Consider the following 20,771-nt stretch of genomic DNA (forward strand, 5'->3'; position numbering starts at 1 on the left):
GCAGTGTTGAATTTGGTCAACAAAAACTGCTGATTTGCTTCATGAGGCTTATTTGATCTAATAAAAGCTTTGTAATGGTTAGGTTGTTACAAATGCACTGGTATAAGTGGACGCACGTGCCATTTGAAAAAACAAACAACTTTGTATTGGAGTTGTGTATGTTGTTAGCACGCGTATCTGGACTCTCATTGGCTAGAATGGTTCTACCTGATCTCGTCTCCTCCCGCCTGCCTTCCATCTTTGAGAACATGTATTTCCATTGTTAGAGGGGTCACTCGACTGTCTTGTCAATATAATAGATCATCTTTGGTGATGTACAACTTTGTGTCATTGGCTAGGTCTACACAGATAGTCCAATTCTGATCTTTTACCCAATTATAGACAAAATAGTTGATCTGATTGGTCAAAATATTTTTATTTTTATTTAACCCTTATTTTACCAGGTAAGTTGAATGAGAACACATTCTCATTTACAGCAACGACCTGGGGAATAGTTACAGGGGAGAGGATTTGTAAAGACCAATTAGTGGAAAAAGATCCAAATTGGACTGCCTGTGTGAAAACAGTTACGTTATGAAGCTTGTGTAGCATTACATCCAACCACCTGCATGGTCACAGTTATAGGAGAGTCTGAAATGTTCTGGGCTCCACCAAACTATTCGACATGTTTCTGAGATCAGCCACAGAGTGGACCGCCCTGTAGCCTAGAAGAGAGAGTGTATCATTGCAGAGAGTCTGCAAAGTCCTCACTATATCAAACCCTAGTCTTAGCCTCCAGCTCTCCACTGTGGCTTTGGAGTCTCTGGTGGTGGAGTACTTATAGTTCCACTCGGATGTAGAAGGCACGCTGTTGTTGGTGTTCTGTGCGATCCACGAGCGCACGTTCTCGTCCATCTTCAGTCCCACAAACTTGTATAGCTCCCGGGCCTTCTCCGCTGGGTTGAGGGCCAGATCCTCGTAGCGGACCAGGAGGTAGCGTCCACGCAGCCACGCCGGCCTCTGCAGCCCCGTCTCTGCCGACTCCGCCATGTCCCTACAGGTGCTGGTAATCTGCGATAGGTCCACGTAGCGTGGCTTCCTGCCTGTAGCGTTCCAGATCTTCCAGGCGCGGAACTGCTCAGAGAAGGCCACCATCCGTGAGGCCAGGATGGCTCTGGGGTCGCGCACCAAGTGGACGATCCTCAGGTCCAGCCGTGGGTCCTCGGTCAGGGTACGCAGGTCCCCCACCTCCGGAACACGAACTGTCTTGATGGCCACGTGACCCCGCGACAGACATGCCATGGAGGCCAGGGTGAGGTTCAGCGCACCGCACTTCTTGGGGCACCAGGTCTCATCAGGCTGACCCCCAGAGGCCCCCTCCCCACCCTCGGGGCACACAGGGGGGGAGCAGAGTGCTCGGCTGGAGCTACGGCGAAAGAAGGACCCAGTGATGTGTTCCTGGGGCTCGGGGCGGATGTAGTTCTCCAGGAAGCGCAGGTCGCAGGTGTAGAGGTTGAGGAGGAGGTCCCGGTAGGCCCCCAGCAGGGCCCGGCGGTCCAGGGCCCGACGCAGCCTGCTGCTGGAGTTGGTGAAGGCCTGTTGGACGTGGTAAAGGGGCTCGAACACATAGAAGATTCCAGGGTGCTGGTTGAAGAGCTGGCCAGTGAAGGAGGAGCCGCTGCGCGTGGTGGTGAACAGGAGGATGTGGCGCCGGGAGGCCGCGGCCGACATCTCCATGGGCAACATGCTGTCGTCACACAGAGCTCTCCACCTGGAGTCTAGATGTACAAAGGGACAAGGAGAGGATCTGTACCCCATGTAATACACATAGAATTCTATTGTACTGTGAAGAATTTCATAAACTACATAAACTGCTTCTAGAAAACGATACAGTTGATTAAGTATTAAAGTATTAATAGTAGAATAAAAAATGATAGTCAACCAAGACCCATAATATTGTACAGTGCATTCGGAACGTATTCAGACCCTTTCACTTTTTCCACATTTTGTTACGTTACAGCCTTATTCTAAAATGTTTTACATTTTTCTCATCAATCTACACACAATGCCCCATAATGACAAAGCAAAAGCAGGTTTTTAATTGTTTCTGCAAAATGTATTAGAAAAACTACTGAAATATCACATTTACATAACTACTCAAACTCTAAACTCAGTAATTTGTTGAAACACCTATGGCAGCGATTACAGCCTTGAGTCTTTTTGGGTATGACGCTACAAGCTTGGCACACCTGTATTTGGGAGTTTCTCCCATTCTTCTCTGCAGATTCTCTAAAGCTCTGTCAGGTTGGATGGGGCGTGTCGCTGCACAGCTATTTTCAGGTCTCTCCAGAGATCTTCGATCGGGTTCAAATCCTGGCTCTGGCTGGGCCACTCAAGGACATTAAGAGACTTGTCCCGACTGTGTGCTTAGGGTCGTTGTCCTGTTGAAAGGTGAACCTTCACCCCAGTTTGAGGTCCTGAGCATTCTAGAGCAGGTTTTCATCAAGGATCTCTCTGTACTTCTCTCCATTCATCTTTCCCTCGATCCTGACTAGTCTCCCAGTCCCTGCTACTGAAAAAAATCTCCCACAGCATGTTGCTACCACCACCATGCTTCACCGTAGGGATGGTGCCTTGTTTCCTCCAGACGAGAAGCTTGCATTCAGGCCAAAGAGTTCAATCTTGGTTTAATCAGAACAGAGAATCTTGTTTGTCATGGCCTGAGAGTCCTTTAAGTGCCTTTTGGCAAACTCCAAGCGAGCTGTCATGTGCCTTTTACTGAGGAGTGGCTTCCGTCTGGCTACTATACTATAAAAGCCTGATTGGTGGAGCGCTGCAGAGATGGTTGTCTATCTGGAATGTTCCCCCATTTCCACAGAGGAACTCTGGAACTCTGTCAGAGTGACCATCAGGTTCTTGGTCACCTCCCTGACCAAGGCCCTTCTCCCCCAATTGCTCAGTTTGGCCGGACGGCCAGCTCGAGGAAGAGTCTTGGTGGTTCCAAACTTCTTCCATTTAAGAATGATGGAGGCCACTGTGTTCTTGGGGACCTTCAATGCTGAAGAAATGTTTTTGACCTCATGGCTTGGCTTTTGCTCTGACATGCACTGTCAACTGTGGGACTTTATATAGACATGTGTGTGCCTTTTCAAATCATGTCCAATCAATTGAATTTACCACAGGTGGCCTTCAATCAAGTTGTACAAACATCTCAAGGATGATCAATGGAAACAGGATGGTTTTTTATTTTTTATTTGTAATACATTTGCAAACATTTCTAAAAACCTGCTTCGTCATGATGGGGTATTGTGTGTAGATTAATGAGGATAAAAAACATTTAATACATTTTAGGCTGTAACGTAACAAAATGTGGACATAGTCAAGGGGTCTGAATACTTTTCCCGAATGCACTGTACAATATTAAGGGTCTTGGTTGACTATTATTCTTTAGTCCACTACTTTATGAATACAACTTTGAATATTAATTTGTTGACTGATCCACTCCAAAACTATATTTTGTTATTTTTGTGTAACTTGCCACATCATATTTGCTTCTCGAAAATCCTAAATCTTGAAAACTTGACTGCTGACATGCAAAACATTGTGGGACTGTATCAAGAGTGGATTAATAAAAAAAATACCAAAAGATAGTTTTGGTATTTTTCCTTTAAGGAGATTATTCGTTCAATTATTCCTTTAAGGAGAACACCTTCAGACAAAGATGTTCTGCAATCAACCCTAAGTTCTTAACACATAGACACATGGAAAGAAAGAAGCTTGTAAAATAAAATAGAATCCGGTTTCATCATCATAACAGAGGACTGAGAAAAACCAAGTGAAGATTCTATCAAGCCAATTTCCTTAAAAATTCAGAAGGTAAACATGCATGAGTAAGATGCTTGTCTGCCGATGTTTACCCAGGGACTAGTGAAATGGTTCCTCTAAATATAGAGCAGATTGCTACCATGTGTAATTACTGCTGATGAGGAGTTGATTGCAAATGGGACGTTACTTTTATGCGGAGACGAGCTTGACGAAAGGTGCATACAGCCACCGCACGAAAGCTGATTAATTAAGATAAATTGGAAGATAATTGTCAAATCAAAATGAATCACAGATATTACATCTCTCTCATCCTCTCCTCCATGAAAAAGGGGAATTCCCTTGGTGAAGGATTAGCCCACCATTTTCTCTCTCGAGTGTCACTGACTAATGCCCCCACACAAACAAACTAAGGCTTTTATGTGGGAAAAACATTGACAAAATCAAACTTGTGAACCTTAAATGTACAGTACCAGTCAAAAGTTTGGGGTTTTCTTTATTTTTACTATTTTCTACATTGTAGAATAATAGTGAAGACATCAAAACTATGAAATAACACATATGGAATCATGTAGTAACCAAAAAAGTGTTAAACAAATCAAAATAGATTTTTCAAAGTAGCCACCCATTGTCTTGATGACAGCCTTGCACACTCTTGGGATTCTCTCAACCAGCTTAACCTGGAATGCTTTTCCAACAGTCTTGAAGGAGTTCCCACATATGCTGAGCACTTGTTGGCTGCTTTTCCTTCACTCTGCAGTCCAACTCATCCCAAACCATCTCAATTGTGGACATCTATAATATGTGGACATCTATAAGTACCTAGGTGTCTGGCTAGACTGCAAACTCTCCTTCCAGACTCATATCAAACATCTCCAATCCAAAATCAAATCTAGAGTCGGCTTTCTATTTCGTAACAAAGCCTCCTTCACTCACGCTGCCAAACTTACCCTAGTAAAACTGACTATCCTACCGATCCTCGACTTCGGCGATGTCATCTACAAAATAGCTTCCAATACTCTTTACTCAGCAAACTGGATGCAGTTTATCAAAGTGCCATCCGTTTTGTTACTAAAGCACCTTATACGACCCACCACTGCGACCTGTATGCCCTAGTCGGCTGGCCCTCGCTACATGTTCGTCGTCAGACCCACTGGCTCCAGGTCATCTACAAGGCTATGCTAGGTAAAGTGCCGCCTTATCTCAGTTCACTGGTCACGATGGCTACACCCACCCGTAGCACGCGCTCCAGCAGGTGTATCTCACTGATCATCCCAAAGCCAAAACCTCATTTGGACGCCTTTCCTTCCAGTTCTCTGCTGCCTGCGACTGGAACGAATTGCAAAAATCTCTGAAGTTGGAGACTTTTATCTCCCTCAACAACTTTAAACATCTGCTATCCGAGCAGCTAACGATCGCTGCAGCTGTACATAGTCCATCGGTATATAGCCCACCCAATTTACCTACCTCACCCCCCATACTGCTTTTATTTATTTACTTTTCTGCTCTTTTGCACACCAGTATCTCTACTTGCACATGATCATCTGATGATTTATCACTCCAGTTTAATCTGCTAAATTGTAATTATTCGATTTATGGCCTACCTCCTCATGCCTTTTGCACACATTGTATATAGATTCTCTTTTTTCTACCATGTTATTGACTTGTTTATTGTTTACTCCATGTGTAACTCTGTGTTGTTGTCTGTTCACACTGCTATGCTTTATCTTGGCCAGGTCGCAGTTGCAAATGAGAACTTGTTCTCAACTAGCCTACCTGGTTAAATAAAGGTGAAATAAAAAAATAAAAAAATAAAAATTGGGTTGCGGTCATGTGATTGTGGAGGCCAGGTCATCTGATGCAGCACTCCATCATTCTCCTTCTTGATCAAATAGCCCTTACACATCCTGGAGGTGTGTTGGGTCATTGTCCTATTAAAAAAACAAATGATAGTCCCACTAAGCGCAAACCAGATCTGGTGGCATATCGCTGCAGAATGCTTTGAATTCTAAATAAATCACTGACATTGTCACCAGCAAAGCACCCCCACACCATCACACTTCCTCCTCCATGCTTCACAGTGGGAATCACATATGCAGAGATCATCCGTTCACCTATTCTGCATCTCACAAAGACACGGCGGTTGGAACCAAAAATCTCAAATTTGGACTCATCAGACCAAAGGACAGATTTCCACAAGTCTAATGTCCATTGATCGTGTTTCTTGGCCCAAGCAAATCTCTTCTTCTTATTGATGTCCTTTAGTAGTGTTTTTTGCAGCAATTCAACCATGAAGGCCTGATTCACACAATCTCCTCTGAACAGTTGATGTTGAGATGTGTCTGTTACTTGAACTCTGTGAAGCATTTATTTGGGCTACAATTTCTGAGGCTGGTAACTCTAATGAACTTATCCTCTGCAGCAGAGGTAATTCTGAGTCTTCCTTTCCTGGGGCGGTACTCATGAGAGCCAGTTTCATAATTGTGCTGAATGGTTTTTGTGACTGCACTTGAAGAAACGTTCAAAATTCTTGACATTTTCCGGATTGACTGACCTTCATGTCGTTTCTCTTTGCTTATTTGAGCTGTTCTTGCAATAATATGGACTTGGTCTTTTACCAAATAGGGCTATCTTCTGTATACCACCCCTACCTTGTCACAACACAACTGATTGGCTGAAACTCATTAAGAAGGAAAGAAATTCCACAAATTAACTTTTAAGAAGGCACACCTGTTACTTGAAATGTATTCCCGGTGACTACCTCATGAAGCTGGTTGAGAGAATGGTTACTGGTTACTACATGATTCCATATGTATTATTTCATAGTTTTGATGTCTTCACTATTATTCTACAATGTAGAACATAGTCAAAACAAAGAAAAACCTTTGAATGAGTAGGTGTGTCCAAACTTTTAACTGGTACTGTATATACTCAATAATGAGTTATATGAAATATATTATCAATCAATTATAAAATAGAAACATCTATGTATGCCCTCTACTGGTAACATTTAGAGTGACTGCTGGCCATCAGTTGAAATTGTCACGTAAAGAAGAACACCAGTTAGAATGTCTAGCTACATAATAGTAATTTTCAAGGAATATTCTACTTTAACTGGAGAACAAAATATATACAGTAGAACAGATAGCTACTTCTGTACAGTAGAACAGATAGCTACTTCTGTACAGTAGAACATATAGCTCCAGTTCTGTACATTAGAACATTATATCTACTTCTGTACAGTAGAAAAGCTAGATACTTCTGTACAGTGGCACATATAGCTACTTCTGTACAGTAGAACAGATAGCAAGTAGTACAGTAGGACATATAGCTTATTCTATACAGTAGAACAGATAGCTACTTCTGTACAGGAGAACAGATAGCTACTTCTGTACAGTAGAACATATAGCTCTTCTGTACAGTAGAACAGATAGCTACTTATGTACATGAGAATAGACAGCTACTTCTGACAGTAGAACAGACAGCTACAGTACTTCTGTACAGTAAAACAGATAGCTACAGTACTTATGTACAGTAGAACAGAAGCACTTCTGTACAGTAGAACATATAGCTACAGTACTTCTGTACAGTAGAACAGATAGATACTTCGTGTACAGTAGAAGAGAGAGCTTCTTCTGGACAGTATAACATATAGCTACTTCTGACAGTAGAACAGTTAGCAAGTTATGTACAGGAGACATATAGCTTCTTCTATACAGTAGAACATATAGCTTCTTCTGTACAGTAGAACAGATAGCACTTCTGTACAGTAGAATAGATAGCACTTATGTACAGTAGAATAGATAGCTACTTCTGTACAGTAGAACAGATAGCTACTTATGTACAGTAGAACAGATAGCTACAGTACTTCTGTACAGTAGAACAGATAGTTACTTCGTACAGTAGAACAGATAGTTACTCTGTACAGTAGAACAGATAGCACTTCTGTAAAGTAGAACAGATAGCTACAGTACTTCTGTACAGTAAAAACAGATAGCTACTGTACTTCTGTACAGTAGAACAGATAGTTACTTCTGTACAGTAGAACAGATAGCTACAGTACTTCTGTACAGGAGAACAGAAACTACTGTACTTCTGTACAGTAGAACAGATAGTTACTTCTGACAGTAGAACAGATAGCTACAGTACTCGTACAGTAGAACAGATAAACTACTGTACTTCTGTACAGTAGACAGATAGTACAGTACTTCTGTACAGTAGAACATATAGCCACAGCACTTCTGTACAGTAGAACAGATAGCTACAGTACTTCTGTACAGTCGTGGCCAAAGGGTTTTGAGAATGACACAAATATAAATTTTCACAAAGTCTGCTGCCTCAGTTTGTATGATGGCAATTTGCACATACTCCAGAATGTTATGAAGAGTGATCAGATGAATTGCAATTAATTGCAAAGTCCCTCTTTGCCACGCAAATGAACTGAATCTCCCAAAAACATTTCCACTGCATTTCAGCCCTGCCACAAAAGGACCAGCTGACATCATGTCAGTGATTCTCTCGTTAACACAGGTGTGAGTGTTGACGAGGAGAAGGCTGGAGATCACTCTGTCATGCTGATTGAGTTCGAATAACAGACTGGAAGCTTCAAAAGGAGGGTGGTGCTTGGAATCATTGTTCTTCCTCTGTCAACCATGGTTACCTGCAGGGAAACACGTGCCGTCATCATTGCTTTTCACAAAAAGGGCTTCACAGGCAAGGATATTGCTGTCAGTAAGGCTGCCTCTAAATCAACCATTTATTGGATCATCAAGAACTTCAAGGAGAGCGGTTCAATTGTTGTGAAGAAGGCTTCAGGGCGCCCAAGAAAGTCCAGCAAGAGCCAGGACCGTCTCCTAAAGTTGATTCAGCTGCGGAATCGGGGCACCACCAGTACAGAGCTTGCCCAGGAATGGCAGCAGGCGGGTGTGAGTGCATCTGCACGCACAGTGATGCAAAGACTTTTGGAGGATGGCCTGGTGTCAAGAAGGGCAGCAAAGAAGCCACTTCTCTCCAGGAAATACATCAGGGACAGACTGATATTCTGCAAAAGGTACAGGGATTGGACTGCTGAGGACTGGGGTAAAGTCATTTTCTCTGATGAATCCCCTTTCCGACTGTTTGGAGCATCTGGAAAAAAAGCTTGTCCGGAGAAGACAAGGTGAGCGCTACCATCAGTCCTGTGTCATGCCAACAGTAAAGCATCCTGAGACCATTCATGTGTGGGGTTGCTTCTCAGCCAAGGGAGTGGGCTCACTCACAATTTTGCCTACGAACACAGCCATGAATAAAAAATGGTACCAACACATCGTCCGAGAGCAACTTCTCCCAACCATCCAGGAACAGTTTGGTGACGAAAAATGCCTTTTCCAGCATGAAGGAGCACCTTGGCATAAGGCAAAAGTGATAACTAAGTGGCTCAGGGGAAAAAAACATCGATATTTTGGGTCCATGGACAGGAAACTCCCCAGACCTTGATCCCATTGAGAACTTGTGGTCAATGCTCAAGAGGCGGGTGGACAAACAAAAACCCACAAATTCTGACAAACTCCAAGCATTGATTATGCAAAAATGGGCTGCCATCAGTCAGGATATGTCCCAGAAGTTAATTGACAGCATGCCAGGGCAGATTGCAGAGGTCTTGAAAAAAAAGAAGGGTCAACACTGCAAATATTGACTCTTTGCATCAACTTCATGTAATTGTCAATTAAAGCCTTTGACACTTATGAAACGCTTGTAATTATACTTCAGTATTCCATAGTAACTGACAAAAAATATCTAAAGACACTGAAGCAGCAAACTTTGTGGAAATTAATATTTGTGAACATATAGCTACAGTACTTCTGTACAGTAGAACAGATAGCTACTTCTGTACAGTAGAACATATAGCTAAAGTTCTTCTGTACAGTAGAACAGATAGCTTCAGTTCTTCTGTACAGTAGAACAGATAGCTACAGTTCTTCTGTACATATAGCTACTTCTGTTTGTTGTTCTGTGTTGTTATGTGTTTGTTATGTGTTGTTATGTGCTATATTTACGGTTCAGCCACTTTGTTCTGTATTAGTGGTTACATGCTTGGCAGAGTCATGCCTATACCTTTGGACAGCAGGCTCCGGCTGTGGTAGACACTCACAAAGTAGGCTACAACATACAGTAGAACATGTGCTTCCTAAGCCATATAAAGCACAGCCACTTTGTGCTTGTTTTTCTGCGTGTGTGCTTGGCATAGTTTTGACCCTACCTTTGGGCTGTGGGCTCTGGAAATAGTGGACTCCTTAGTAGACACACAAAGTAGAAACAGTGGAATGTATGCTCCCTAAGCCATGTAGAGTACAGCCACTTGTGCTTTTTGTTGTGCATTAGTGGCTACATGCTGGAGTTTTGTCCTACCTTTGGGCTGTCGGCTCTGGCAGTGGTAGACGCCACCGTGGCAGGGCCCAGACAGGGAGTCCCTCAGGGTGCGGATGGCTGTGTACTGGACCCCCAGAGAGGCACACACCAGCAACAGCACTGTCTTCCAGGAGCACTCCATCCTGCCTCCTCCTCCGCCCCTACATCCTACATGCTGCAGCCACCGGGGGAAACACAGAGAGGTCACACTCTCCTCAGGTAAACAAGAGTGGTGCAGAAGAGTAGGCCTTTTTGATTTGACATTTTGACTTTCATCTTTCTGCAGACATTCTGACCAGAGCAGATTTGTACCATAGCTTATTATCAGTACATACAAGGGAGCTACAATAACATATGACCATTTAAACACATATTACCAGAATAACTCAACCTTAATATTTCAACAGTACAGTATATAGCATATGTACACTGATAACTGATGGCTGTCTTCATCTAAACCCGAAGTCTCTGCAGTGAAATCATAGTTTGTTTACCATTGGGAAAGAGAGACCCGGGTTAAAATACCGAAGCTATAAAAGGCATTAGAGCAAAAAGCCTCTATTTTCCCACCTTCAGGTTAATGGTAGGTAATAGCACCTGCCGATCCAGATTATTAAAACCCCTTCCAGCTATGCTTCCACAAACACTCCAAATTGCTCTCTTAGCACTTAGTGAAATAGATCCAAATAGCTCCACACATGAGCCAATATCATCAAAGCCATACCTAGATAGTACTAAATGTATAAATAGAAGGAGAAATTGGAAATGCCTCCTCTTTCTCTCTCTCTCTCTCTCTCTCGCCTCCCTCTCTCTCTCCATCCCTCCACCATCCCTTCTCCCTTTTAATTCCTCATGTTCATTGATGATGTTTATGTTTTTGTGGCAGGTTAATGTCCCCAGGAACATATCTTACAGCCCAGAGATAAGCTTTTGACGTTCCATTCATCACAAACAGGCAGCATCCCTCCCTGCCATAGACATTCACTGTAAACAATGGGATCAAAAATTGCCCACATCATAGTAGACATAATCTAGCACAAGAGCAATAAACTAGCACAATAAAATATTATTTATTTGATTATTTTAACTCTAGCAAAATAAAAGGTAGTGATTTGTAAGACTGATCTGTCTGTCTGAAATGTCTATGATTTTCATGAAAAATTCTAATCTGAGCATGAATGATTGAATGAGATCAAATAATGAGTAACTTTGACCGGGCTACTTAATACCATTGATTCTCAGGGAAAGAAAAGAAAAGGCAATCAGCCGTAATGACAGTACATGTACAGCCCGTACAGCCTGTCTGCCTATTGGAGATCATGTGAATCCTCAGTGACTAGTTTGGTTTTCATTGCCATTCATAATCAGAGCTCACAGACCCTCCGCTCCTTGTCCTCCCGAGACAACAGAAGCAGATGCCAAGTTTACGGATTAAAGCAATTTTATTTGTAAGGGACTTGTCTTCCCTCTCAAGATCTGGCATTTTGCCGCTATGGGATTCCTCCCAAATATTCCATCAACAGCTAGAAAACGGACTTTGTGTTTTGAATTGTCTGTTGACCTCATCTATTTTTCATAGCATAACAGCATTACAGAGGATAAATGCCTCGGGGGATGATAGGTTTTAGAATACACAGTGTATCTCATGCTGGGTGTTGTTTTTGAAGAATTACAGAGGGACCTGAGCAGGTGTTTTTCTCATCTAAATAAAAGGGACAACAGGAGATAATGGCTTTTGTGCTTTAAAGTCCAGAGATGGGGAGGTGGTCATTGAAGTGAGGGATAGGGGGAAAGAGAGGCTTTTGGGAAGCAGGTGAAAGCGGTGACAATGGACAATGCTGATAACTAAAAGTCTGAATTAATTGAATTATTGGTTAGTAGACAGTTTAGCAGATGTCATAGTGGGTGCCGAAAAATGCTTATGTTACTAGCTCCTAACAGTGTAGTAAAATGTCAAACAAGTACACAAATAATAATAAATTAAAACTAGAAACAAGAAATGAAGAATGAAGAATGTCAGAACGAATCTAATAAACAACCAAAATAACACTGTATCAGTAATTCAAATGCAATATATGCATATATACACCAAAATATTGTCAGTATATCTGTACAGTATGATATGTACAGCAGTAGATATATTACAGTGAGCTATGTTGAGAATCCAGTGTAGTGCTGTCGGAGCGTGGAGGAGCGGCTCTCCCTCACTTCTTTCAATTTGAGAATACATGGAGCTGGTGAAACTATTTCTGGAAAATTAATTCTGAGAAATTCTAAATAAATTATATTTAATTACCACAAAAATTCCATGAAAAACGATAGCATGAGAAACCAAATAAATGTGTATATGTAGCAGCCTAGAGGTATGTAAATAGTGTTTTCTTCCTTGTCTTCTCTCTACTTCCAGAGAGGGTCAGGCTCCTTGGGCTTTGCGGTGGCCACTCTGGCTTGGGTGTCGCCATAACCAAGTGGTCACATATCATTCTGGGTTCCACTTCGCAAGAGTGGTCCGTGGAGTTTTATGAACATCAAGGCAGACACACAGTGAATTTAGATTTCTTTTCAACATTCTGATTGGCCAATGTGTTCAAGCCTCCGACGGGCCTCCGCAGTGCAAACAAAGTTGCTGTAGCCCTGCTTGGGATATTTAGCCTACACTGGCTATTGGTTGAGACGCAGGGCCCGTTCTAGCTTGGTATGTCAGGGTGGGCAATTGGAAATGTGAACTGGGCCAAGTTGGCGGTAATAATGCATTTACTGTAGGTTACAGTTTATTGAGATGAATGAATACACCACAACAAAGGCTTGATTTTTATGGCTGTTTTAAAAAACTATTTCCTGCAATTGTACATAGTAATGATTTATGTTCACTACTTGTATCAAGGCACAAGGCAAGACCCAGATGCAGACACAGGAGGCAGATGGTTGGAGTCTTACAATGTTTATTAATCCAAAGGGGTAGGCAAGAGAATGGTCGTGGACAGGCAAAAAGGTCAAAACCAGATCAGAGTCCAGGAGGTACAGAGTGGCAGACAGACTCGTGGTCAAGGCAGGCAGAATGGTCAGGCAGGCAGGTACAAAGTCCAGAAACAGGCAAGGGTCAAAACCGGGATGACTAGAAAAAGGAGAATGCAAAAAGCAGGAGAACGGGAAAACCGCTGGTTGACTTGGAAACATACAAGACGAACTGGCCCAGAGAGACAGGAAACACAGAGATAAATACATTGGGGGAAATCAGCAACACCTGGAGGGGGTGGAGACAATCACAAGGACAGGTGACACAGATCAGTGCGTGACAACTTTGTCAAATGATTTGATAACATGTATAATCTATGCAAATAAATTATATGAATTGATAGTTCTGCAATAGGGTATATTGTAACTACGTGTTCAATCAAAGTTTATTTATGAAACAGTGTGTAAACTATGCAATACAATAAAATGCCTACTCTCAAATAAAGCTCTTCTCGCAAACAGTGCAATGATGTTAAGCTATATATATATTTTGTATTTACATTAGGCTATAGCCTACAAATAGCTATAACATGTAGTAGGCCTACTGCAAATTATTGTTGTTTGTTTCTGAACTGGCCGAATGGCATCTCCGTCTTTATTATTCTTTATTGAGGGAAAACCCATTGAGACCATGGTCTCATTCCCAAGGGGGCCCTAATCACAACAACCAATACAATGTAAAACAAAACAGCAATCAATACAAAACACAACATTTATGAAACAGTTACAGTCCTCAGCTACTAGGTCCTCAATTAACACCCTCAACTGCCCGAGCAGCACCAGAACATGTAATTATAACGAGTTCTGCAAATTGTTCCAGCAGTGAGGCGCATTAAAACTGAAAGCGGATTTACCTAATTTGGTGGAGACCCGAGGAACCTTAAGAGTTAACCAACCCTGTGAACGGGTTTGATAACTCATGTTTTTAGACTTCAACTACAAAGTTAGGTAAGTCGGAGTAGAGCTTTGTAAACAAAAAAGTTAGGTGATCTACGGGACATTAATGAGGAGCAGCCAACCTTTTAATACAGGATGTAGTAATGAGTATTAAAACTGTCACAGTCAGGTGCAGAGAAGAGACAAGACGAGGAATCAGTGGTTAAGGATAAACATAATACTTTACTGAGAAACGGTAGCCTCAGGATAACAGTACACTTAGAAAAACACCAAACACTAAGTCTCGAAAAGTCACTCAGGAAATGGCCGCACACGGTAAACAATTCAAGCTTCTGCAAAGGACAACACAAAACACACCTGTTTTAACAGGGAAATCAAAATGAATAAATTGGACACACCTGAATCTTCACACAATACCCCATGATGACAAAGCAAAAACAGGTTTTTAGAAAATGTGCAAATGTATTAAAATTAAAAAAATTAATATTACATTTACATAAGTATTCAGACCCTTTACTCAGTACTTTGTTGAAGCACCTTTGGCAGCAATTACAGCTCTGAGTCTTCTTGGGTATGACAAGCTTGTCACGCCGGCTCTGTCAGGTTGGATGGGGAGCGTTGCTGCACAGATATTTTCAGGTCTGATGCAATAAGCTTGGCACACCTGTATTTGGGGAGTTTCTCCCATTCTTCTCTGCAGATCCTCTCAAGCTCTGTCAGGTTGGATGGGGAGCATCGCTGCACAGCTATTTTCAGGTCTCTCCAGAGATGATCGATCGGGTTGAAGTCCGGGCTCTGGCTGGGCCACTTAAGGACATTCAGAGACTTGTCCCGAAGCCACTCCTGCGTTGCCGTGGCTGTGTGCTTAGGGTCATTTTCCTGTTGGAAGGTGAACCTTCACCCTAGTCTGAGGTCCTGAGCACTCTGGAACACGTTTTCATCAAAGATCTCTCTGTACTTTCCCTCGATCCTGTCTAGTCTCCCAGTCCCTGCAGCTGAAAAACATCCCCACAGTATGATGCTGCCACCACCATGCATCACCGTCGAGATGGTGCCAGGTTTCCTCCAGACGTGACGCTTGGTATTCAGGCCAAAGAGTTCAAACTTGGTTTCATCAGATCATAGAATCTTGTTTCTCAAGGTCTGAGAGTCTTTAGGTGCCTTTTGGCAAACTCCAACGGGCTGTCATGTGCCTTTTACTGAGGAGTGGCTTCCATCTGGCCACTCTACCATAAAGGCCTGATTGGTGGAGTGCTGCAGAGATGGTTGTTCTTCTGGAAGGTTCTCCCATCTCCACGAGGAACTCTGAAGCTCTGTCAGAGTGACCCTCAGGTTCTTGGTCACCTCCCTGACCAAGGCCCTTCTCCCCCGATTGCTCAGTTGGGCCGGACGGCCAGCTCTAGGAAGAGTCTTGGTGGTTCCAAACTTCTTTCATTTAAGAACGATGGAGGCCACTGTGTTCTTGGGGACCTTCAATGCTACATACATGTTTTGGTATCCTTCCCCAGATCTGTGCCTCGACACAATCCTGTCTCGGAGCTCTACAGACAATTCCTTCGACCTCATGGCTTGGTTTTTGCTCTGACATGCACTGTCAACTGTGGGACTTTATATAGAGAGGAATTTACCACAGGTGGACTCCAATCAAGTTGTGGAAACATCTCAAGGATGATCAATGGAAACAGGATGCACCTGAGCTCAATTTCAAGTCTCATAGCAAAGGGTTTGAATATGTATGTAAATAAGGTATTTATGTTTTTTATTTTTAATATATTTGCAAAAATGTCTAAAAACCTGCTTTCGTTTTGTCATTATGGGGTATTGTATGTAGATTGATGAGGGGATTTTTTTTTGTTGATCCATTTTAGAATAAGGCTGTAACGTAGCTAAATGTGGAAAAAGTCAAGGGGTCTGAATACTTTCTGAATGCACTGTATATATAGTCTTGCCTACATTAAGTACAAGTTCAAAACCAACCAGAGCATTTTGTAAAGCAACAAAGTCAGTTTGCCGCTCTAACAACACCTGGTCTACAGTTGGAACAATGGTATACATAACAGTATCGTCTGCATAAAGATGAATATTACGAGTTTTAACAGATAGACCAATCTTATTTATATAAATAGTAAAGAGAACAGGTCCCAATACCCCTGTGGTACATCTTTGGTAATATCCCGGAACATAGACTTAACACCATCAGAAATCACACATTGTGTCCTATCTGATACATAATTCTCAAACCACTTGCAAGAAGTCTGATCCAGGCCCATTCCAGTCAACATTTGAATGAGAGTGTGATGGTCAACAGTGTCAAAGGCCTTGGAAAGGTCTATCAATAAGGCAGCACAATCATTTTTATAATCTAAGCAATTTAACACATCATGTAAAACAAGCGTAGCAGCTGAAACGGTGTTATGTCCAGGTCTAAAAGCGGATTTGGTGCTATCCTTCAGCACCACAAGTTGGTTCAACTTCTTTAACATCATTGTGTGATCCTGGCGCTGTCCTTTCGGCACCACAAAGGGAGCTTCAATCGCTCAAAACGACATTTCATCTAGATCAGTTGCCTACGCCCTATAGTCCTACTCATCACGTATTATTATTATTATTACAAATAGAAGATGATCACAACTCACAATGGTGCTCGTTTTGTAAAGTTAGAACAAAGCTGAATCAATGTCTCACAAGATCACATAATGATTCATTTGCCTTTTAAATAACAGAACCGAATATAATACCATAGCATAGTAGACCTATAACGTTACTGCTATACTAAAAACACCTCCTCATTTCTAATGAGATTTTAGGATGGTTAGTCCAAAAAATATATATCATGCGCCATAACTCAACAGAGCGTGCCACTAGGCACTAGGCATGTTATACGCTTTGATTAAAAACAAAATACAGGAAGTCTAATAGTTTGTTAACACCATCTGCTCTAATTCACTCACCAAACAGTTATTCGAGAAGATCTAAATGCATCTAAATGCATTTTCCCATGAAACTGATTGAGATCAATCCACAAAGTGCAGTCGCAAAAACCATCAAGCGCTATGATGAAACTGGCTCTCAATAGGATCGCCACAAGAAAGGAAGACCCAGAGTTACCTCTGCTGCAGAGGATAAGTTCATTAGAGTTACCAGCCTCAGAAATCGCAGCCCAAATAAATGCTTCACAGAGTTCAAGTAACAGACACATCTCAACATCAACTTTTCAGAGGAGACTGCGTGAATCAGGCCTTCATGGTCGAATTGCTGCAAAGAAACAACTACTAAAGGACACCAATAAGAAGAAGAGACTTGCTTGGGCCAAGAAACACGAGCAATGGACATTAGACCGTTGGAAATCTGTCCTTTGGTTTGCGCTTAGTGGGAGTATCATTTGTTTTTCAAAAAGACAATGACCCAACACACCTCCAGGCTGTGTAAGGGCTATTTGACCAAGAAGGAGAGTGATGGAGTGCCTCCACAATCACCCAACCTCAACCAAATTGAGATGGTTTTGGATGAGTTGGACCGCAGAGTGAAGGAAAAGCAGCCAACAAGTGCTTAGCATATGTGGGAACTGTTGGAAAAGCATGCCATGTGAAGCTGGTTGTGAGAATTTCAAAAGTGTGCAAAACTGTCATCAAGGCAAAGGGTGGCTACTTTGAAGAATATAAAATATATTTTGATTTGTTTAACACGTTTTTGGTTACTACATGATTCCATATGCGTTATTTCATAGTTTTGATGTCTTCACTATTATTCTACAATGTACAAAATAGTAAAAATAAAGAAAAACCCTTGAATGAGTAGGTGTGTCCAAACTTCTGACTGATGCTGTAAATGTGAGTACAGGAGTCCGCTAGTGTATGAGGTGTGTGTGTGTGACCTGGTGTGTGTGTGTTTTGTGTGAGTGAGTCTATATTTGCCTCCTACTACAGGGGGTGGTGGGCTCGATGGCTGTTCAACAGTCTGGAGATAGAAGCTGTTTTTCAGTCTTAAGGTCCTGGCTTTGATGCACCTGTACTGTCTCTGTCTGCTAGATGGTAGCAGAGTGAACCGACTGTGACTCGGGTGGCTTAGGTCCTTATGATCTTCTTGGCCTTCCTTTGACACAGAGTGCTGTACATGTCCTAGAGGGCAGGCAGCATACATGCAACACACCAAGGTTTGGACAACACATTCAACATCATACAAATATTTCACAACACATTCTCACACATATTCTTGTCCAGTCACACTTGAAACAGCCTCTCTCTCTCTCCCTAACACAGGGAGCATGCCATGTACCATCTGGAACAGCGTAAACTTGCACAGCACGGCACAGCACGGCACAGCACAGCCACAGGCAAAGCAGCTAAGAGAGAAGAGAGCACTCTCAGAGAGCTCCACTAACCAGAGGCTACAGATGAACCCCCGCAATATGAGAGAAGATGAATCTAGTCCTACATGCCTCCTCGAGCTCAAAGGAAAAAGAAGTGCACACTGGCACTTTTAGATGTGGAGAGGTCAATTGTGGATCTTCTCTTGTGTGTGCTGACTTACAGCCCCTGTATTTACAGTGACTGCATAGGCATGATTATGATTCAATAGGATATGAATGGATCATGCAACATGCAAAAAGAGGCAGGTGTGTGCATGAACACATACACACATTCACATAGCCTACATTCACCCCAGTGCACAATCAATTTGTACGACAATAGATAGGCTACAAAGTAAAAAAACAAAAAAAACATGACATTATAAAAGGTACATTTTAAACAAAAAAGCGATGTCTAAATGCAGTGTTATTCAAATAAAAACGTTATATCTGTCTTCCCTATCAGAGCAACAGGGTGGAAAGCGTTGTGCACCTGCGTTCCAAGGAAAGTGCACTTTAAATAAATATACAATGTTATGACATGTTGTCTATATAGGCCTACTACTTCTTCAAGATATAAGAAATCACATAATTATGTAAACTATCAGTGGCGTGGACTCGGAGCCAACATCCTCCAACATAACCGTAGGGAGTCTACGGTGCACGGTTCGGTACCTGTGTAGTGCAGGTAAGAATAAGTTCAAGCAAAGTCCATCGATATTTATCACCGGTCCGGCAGATAGGCTACGATCGATATCTGACAGTATAGATAATACCAGCTCACACTTCAAAGTCACACAAATACTGCCGTATGAAACAAGACGAATAGCGAGCAAAATACAAAACAACAATAAAATAAACTCTGCTTCATCTTACCATATAAACTCTCTGCCAAATCAGCTCGGTAACGTCAAATGCATTGGTGGCACCCTTGTTACAGAAGCTCCGTCAGCATCTTCTTGTACTCGACTGTGTGTCCAGCAGCGGAGTGTGGGATGAGCAGAATGGGAACTGAGTGTCAGAGCAGGCAGCGAGCGGCTTGTGGAAAGGCGCGAAGGGATGGAGCAGCAAGAGAGAGCGTGAGTAGGAAAAGCAGTAGGCAAGCCACCCCAGTGTCATTTTGTGCCCAAGGCTGACTCCAAAGTGAATTTCTTTCGATGTATTTATATAATAGGATTTGAATCACCACACATTTTATAATAACTGTAAATCTATACTAGATTTGTGGAAACAGGTGCATATGGTAAGCAAAACAACCTGATGGGCTATTGATAACTATTGGAACTATTCTGTATTTAGTGCCTGTGTCCATTTTGTTTAGCGTTATGTGGATGTATACAGTATATTGTAATTCTGCAGTGTGCAGAATATCTCCAACATCTATTTTCATCAATGCAGCCAGGAGGGATGCCTCCGCACATCCAGATCATCAGAGGCAGTTTACAATACATCACTGCCATGCTCTCCACAGGGATTTACCATGGACCCACTAGCCTACTTACCCCTCAAATGGAGTGGCAATGGCAGGCATTTCTGTTCATGTCAGCACACACACAGCCTCCCCACGATATTACAGTGACACTATGACCCCTATTTTTCTTCATTTTCTGTGGATGATGCATGCTATCATAACCTATGTTGCCCTGATAGCAGTCTAGCAGGCTTGCTCAGTTTACTCTGTGCCTGTGGGGGAAAGGGTCCTCTAGCTCCTCTTGCCCCGAGGGGTTATTTTGGGGTTCGAGCTCACCTTTGGCAGCTCAATTACTCCCAGGTGGTCGATTTTGTTAACCGTGGTTATTTCCTATTTATATTGCCGTACAGGATTCGTTTTTGGAGCTGCCCTTTCATCTTAGAAATGTTTGTCCCTCTGACAGTGCTCTTTATGACCACCAGAGTTTGTGTGCCCTTTTCTGACCTTTGTTTTAACCTTTAAACGTCTCCAGAAAACAGAGCAAAACAAAGCAAAACAAAAGTGATCCCAGAGCAGGGCTTTGGGGCCCTGCTACAACACCACAAACACAAAGATAGGCCAAGGCAGATTCTCAGCCAAAGCTATATTGTACAGTACAAGGCAAGCAAGCATACAGAAAAGAGTTTTAGCTGCCAAGAACACTGAGAGGGAGCCTTGCACTCAACTGTATCTCTCTGGTCCTCCATTCCTGCATACCTGCTATCGTACCATCCATCCTCCACTCTAAACAGCATAACGCCCACACCTCTTAGACGACTAATCTTTCATTATAGTGGGGGTTCAGACCATCAATAAGAGAAGAGGGATTTTTTTTCTGTGTGTGATGTAAGACTCCCCTGGGTCACCCTGTTG

At 42.4% G+C, this 20,771-nt stretch overlaps 1 protein-coding gene and 1 long non-coding RNA gene across 2 annotated transcripts in view; one reads left to right on the forward strand and one right to left on the reverse strand.

The window, feature by feature from the left end:
• Window positions 1-301: 301 nt before the first annotated feature.
• LOC111952950 (carbohydrate sulfotransferase 1) lies at window positions 302-19,436 on the reverse strand. The gene is made up of 3 exons (XM_023971987.2): window positions 19,325-19,436; window positions 10,189-10,363; window positions 302-1,757 (listed from the first exon to the last, which is right to left on the reverse strand). The coding sequence occupies exons 1-3, from the start codon at window positions 19,325-19,327 to the stop codon at window positions 619-621; spliced, it is 1,317 nt and encodes a 438-aa protein (XP_023827755.1). The 5' UTR covers window positions 19,328-19,436; the 3' UTR covers window positions 302-618.
• LOC139023065 (uncharacterized) overlaps window positions 14,377-20,771 on the forward strand; it is a 234,347-nt gene continuing 227,952 nt past the window's right edge. The window contains exon 1 of the long non-coding RNA XR_011474212.1: window positions 14,377-14,959. This is a non-coding gene — a long non-coding RNA (uncharacterized lncRNA). The remainder of the gene's footprint in view (window positions 14,960-20,771) is intronic.

Source organism: Salvelinus sp. IW2-2015, linkage group LG26 (assembly GCF_002910315.2).
Source record: "Salvelinus sp. IW2-2015 linkage group LG26, ASM291031v2, whole genome shotgun sequence".
Lineage (NCBI taxonomy): Eukaryota > Metazoa > Chordata > Actinopteri > Salmoniformes > Salmonidae > Salvelinus > Salvelinus sp. IW2-2015.

Coding starts and splice junctions, on each gene's coding strand:
- LOC111952950 (XM_023971987.2), bottom strand. Junction 1,758..10,188: donor CCAGAGCCGACAGCCCAAAG/GTAGGACAAAAC, acceptor TTGTACATCTAG/ACTCCAGGTGGAGAGCTCTG.